At 39.4% G+C, this 4,144-nt stretch overlaps 1 protein-coding gene across 1 annotated transcript in view; it reads left to right on the top strand.

The window, feature by feature from the left end:
* The first annotated feature begins 3,761 nt into the window (after positions 1 to 3,761).
* LOC109371027 (scale keratin-like) overlaps positions 3,762 to 4,144 on the top strand; it is a 796-nt gene continuing 413 nt past the window's right edge. Inside the window, exon 1 of the mRNA XM_031556910.1 lies at positions 3,762 to 4,141. Coding sequence (XP_031412770.1) covers positions 3,895 to 4,141 — 247 coding nt within the window. The 5' untranslated portion in view covers positions 3,762 to 3,894. The remainder of the gene's footprint in view (positions 4,142 to 4,144) is intronic.

Below are 4,144 nucleotides of genomic sequence, written 5' to 3'. Positions count from 1 at the left end.
GAGGATCCCACAACTGAATCCTGGGGGAAGGAGCTGAGGATGGGACCAGGGAAGGTGACAACAACAGCAGGTGGCTGGATCACAGCTGTGGAGTCAGGGCACTGCCGGATGCATGGCTCATTCCCGCTGTCAGCGATGGGCTGGGGACGGCTGATGCCACCGATGTTGGTGGGGCACAGGTCATAGCAGGACATCTCTTAGGAATGGAGATCAATCTGCAAAACATGGGCCTTTACGTTAGCATTAAAGAAATAACAAAAATTAGATTGTGATGAAGGAGTCCAGCAGGGCACCAGTAATAAATCTGGGAAGTACGCATATTCTATTACTGTCCTTTTTTGCATTGCAGTTTGAAGAATGGTCTTCACCTTAATATGCGATTTTCAAATGCGATTTTTGTTACTTGCAGGTGAGCTAATTTCAGCAGTGCAATGTGAGTACCAGTTGAGTACATACTTCTTTGCTACTAGTAGAAATCTGTTGAACATCGCCATAATTCTGCCTATGAGTATGAACTATTCTTTGTCTTAAAATAGTATATAGAATTGTAGATAGTCATGGAAATCCTTTTCAGCATTAAGATGTTAGAAGCCTGGGAATCTAACCTGCTTAAAATATCCTCAAAGTCTTTTTCTGGAGCCTGGCTCCTTAAGGCTCTCATGTAAATGGAAAAACTAAGCATTATTTTCATAAACAATCAATCACAGATCGCTCACAGTCTGGCAGACCTGAAGAGCACTTGTTTCTAAGTTCAAACCAAGAGTTTGTGACAAATTAATCTTTGCAGCTTGAAAGAAATCTGACTTACCCAGTTCACAAAGGCGAGTAAGGCAAGAGAAGTGGATAGGAGGACCTGGAGGAGAGAGCTTTTATACAGTTCCTTCCACTGCCTGGGGGATGTTAGGCATCCCGTGCTTGAGTTCATAATTAGGTACCAACCCCAAACTGTGGGACACGCAGTTCTTCTAAGTGCTGGAATTGTTTTTGCTTTTTTGTTTGCATATTGCAGGTGCTTGAAACCCACACATAGCGTGACATGCATGTTCCACTGCAGACCTCTCCATCATCTCCAGGAGTAATTTTTTTATTTTGTTGCTCTTTAGGGGATCAAGCAAGCTGACTCAACTTATTTAAGAGTCACATATTATTAAGATGACAGGACAGTAATTTCTTTTTATCCATTCACAGCATCTTTTAGTGTAATCAGTTGATAGTTTACCCGCAGGAAAAATTAAATTTATTTAGGAGTTCCATGAAGGCTGAAGGCTTTTTGCAGGCTTAATGCTTCTACCTTCTAACACGCATCACCGGGCAATTGCGATGATCAGGAAATAAGGAGTGCCTTTTAGTGACTTTTGGAGAATTCTCTACCAGTTGTCTTTCAGTTTTGGGAACAGAGGAATACTTCAGCTGGTAATCACAAACCTCTCTGGAAATGGAGTTTTGAGGTTTTTTCCATCAAAATTGACTTTCCTTTATATTATTTTGACATGATATGAAGGCAGCGACTATCATACCATGGGTTGTCATCTTGTTGTTAAATGTTTATCACGTGCAGATTACTTCTTGTGGAAAAATGCATGCTTTAGTAAAATGGAAATGAGATTTCAAATAGAAAGTCAAAGTTCCAAGAAGTGTTATAAACCACAAACTGATTACTTTAAAGACCCAAGTGACCTTAACCTATATATTTCAATGTGATAATCTCTCATAATTGGGAAGTGTTTGCATCTGGGTTTTTAATGTAATACTGACTCAGTATACACAAAGTGGTAATGATTGTTTGTGAGATATTGAAAGTCCATTGGAATGTCCTCATAAAACTTGGGGACAGTTTTCAGTATTATAGTACAGGAAATTTCCTGATCTGGAAAAGCTCATAGTTTAGAAACAATATGTGATATGAAGATTACTAGGTTGATAATTATGATGATTACGATAACCATCATAATGATATGGTATTAAAATAATGCTGTAAAGAAAGAAACCTCAGCAAATGCCACTATTTTCTTTTCCCAGTGATTTCCCAGCTCATAATTGCTTTCTGCTGAGAGATGCTGTCAATCATCATCTTTTATGCAAGTTCAGTTGTAGACCAGGATCAAGGACTCCAGAATCAAGCAAGCTAGGAATTAATTGAATCTCAGGAAAATGTACCTTTTCAAGCTCACGGAATAAACTAAGCTGAGTGTTTTGAGTATCTGAATGCTTATTTCTGATATTCACAGGGAATCTGGCACTTCAGACACTGATCTGATCTTAAAGGTGATGCTTTTACCTGTTGGAAATACAAGTGGAAGAGTGGCAGAAACCCTTAACAGCTGCAAATGATCTTCAATTTACATTATGAACATCCAAAATTTGTTCACTATTGCCTTATGTAAGGTACTTAGAACTCTCAGCAGGTTATTTGTGATAAAGTATCATCATTGTATGACAAAGCAAAAGAAGCATTAACTATGTATAAGCAGCTTACTACATGATGCAACTCCAAAGAGGATAGAAAACTGATGTTAGTTTCATGAATCGTGTTTTAGGATGAAAGATGTGCTCATTTCACCCATCACTGTTTTAGATCAAAGACCCTTGCGTGACGTAACGTGTTATGTTGCATGATAATTGGAATCAAGTAATAAGCAAAAACAGAAAGCAAGAGAATTTCATCACTTTATGGAGGTATCAATACAAAAAATGTGTCATGTCAGCTTATTAACTTGATGTCACAAAACCAGCCTCTCACCCCTCAGGCAGTCTGTGCTGTATAAAAGCACTCTCCACTCAGGGTTCTTCCAACCTCATCTCTTCATCTGCTCTTCTTGGTGAATTGGGTAAGTTTGAATCTGCTCTTTATGACTACTGTAATATCTCTTTTCTATGTGATTTAATGCTGGATGGTCTCTAATTAGTACTGATGAGTAAAATTGTAGGTGAAAATTCTACAGAAATGATTTAAAGGATTATGCACAACCATATTCAGTGCTGGCATTTACTTTCAAAACCAACCAAAATTTTCTTGATAGGACATAGAAAGTTGATTATCAGTTTACTTCCAACAGTTGAAGAAATGATGTGACAAGTCCAGTATTTGTTGCTCTTTCAGTAACCCAGATAAATAAACAGAAAATTTTGAAAAAAGTTTAAATCTACATGGTTGATGGGAAATGTTTCCACTTAAAAGTGGACTTTCCATTATGTCTATTATAGATCACTCAAGTTGCTTTAAAATGAACTCAAGAAAAATGGGCATGAATGCTATCAGATTAGGCACTGAATTAGAGAAAAAACACGAAGGAAACGAGAGGTGTTTCTTAACAATAAGGAATCATGCAGAGAACTTAAGGAGGTAACTAGTGAAGAGCTGTTTTTTGGTGCTGATGGAAGTGAGTCATTTGGAGGGAGATTAGCTACAGCGCATTTTAATATGGAGTTCTAAACTCTTTAGCAAAACTGGTCGTAAATATCTTTGCCACAATCTAGTGTTTAGAAAAGGGGGACAATAGCCTTTGCAATTCCACTGGAATGGTCTCATCAAACAAGTTACTGAGCAAATCTGAATAGTCAGTGGTTTATAATCCTTCTCTCAGTAAGGCTCAGCACAGAGAAGAGTGGTAGTAAAGATGAGCTAGAGTCATGAAATTATGCATAACACAACACTGGGTTCTTGGGGACTTCGAGTCCAGTGCTGATCCAATGACTCACCAAAGAATCCCAGGAAATAGTTTTGCTGCTTTGATTTTTCAATTCTAATGCATATGGAGGAATTAGTGTGCTTCAAAGGACTATTTTGTTGAAAGAAAGGTAGAGAACTCTATAGTGGTTATAGTCATGCAAATAATGCCTTGAGCTTAATACAATCAACCTGGTATTATACAGATTGACTTCCATTCCTAAGAGATGTCCTGCTATGACCTGTGCCCCACCAACATCGGTGGCATCAGCCGTCCCCAGCCCATCGCTGACAGCGGGAATGAGCCATGCATCCGGCAGTGCCCTGACTCCACAGCTGTGATCCAGCCACCTGCTGTTGTTGTCACCTTCCCTGGTCCCATCCTCAGCTCCTTCCCCCAGGATTCAGTTGTGGGATCCTCCGGAGCACCTGTCCTTGGGGGCTCCTCCCTGGGCTACGGAAGGTCTTCCCTGGGCT

The sequence above is a fragment of the Meleagris gallopavo genome, chromosome 27, assembly GCF_000146605.3.
Source record: "Meleagris gallopavo isolate NT-WF06-2002-E0010 breed Aviagen turkey brand Nicholas breeding stock chromosome 27, Turkey_5.1, whole genome shotgun sequence".
Lineage (NCBI taxonomy): Eukaryota > Metazoa > Chordata > Aves > Galliformes > Phasianidae > Meleagris > Meleagris gallopavo.
The sequence above is the reverse complement of the archived record's forward strand: the minus strand, read 5'-3'. Positions and strand labels throughout refer to the sequence as shown.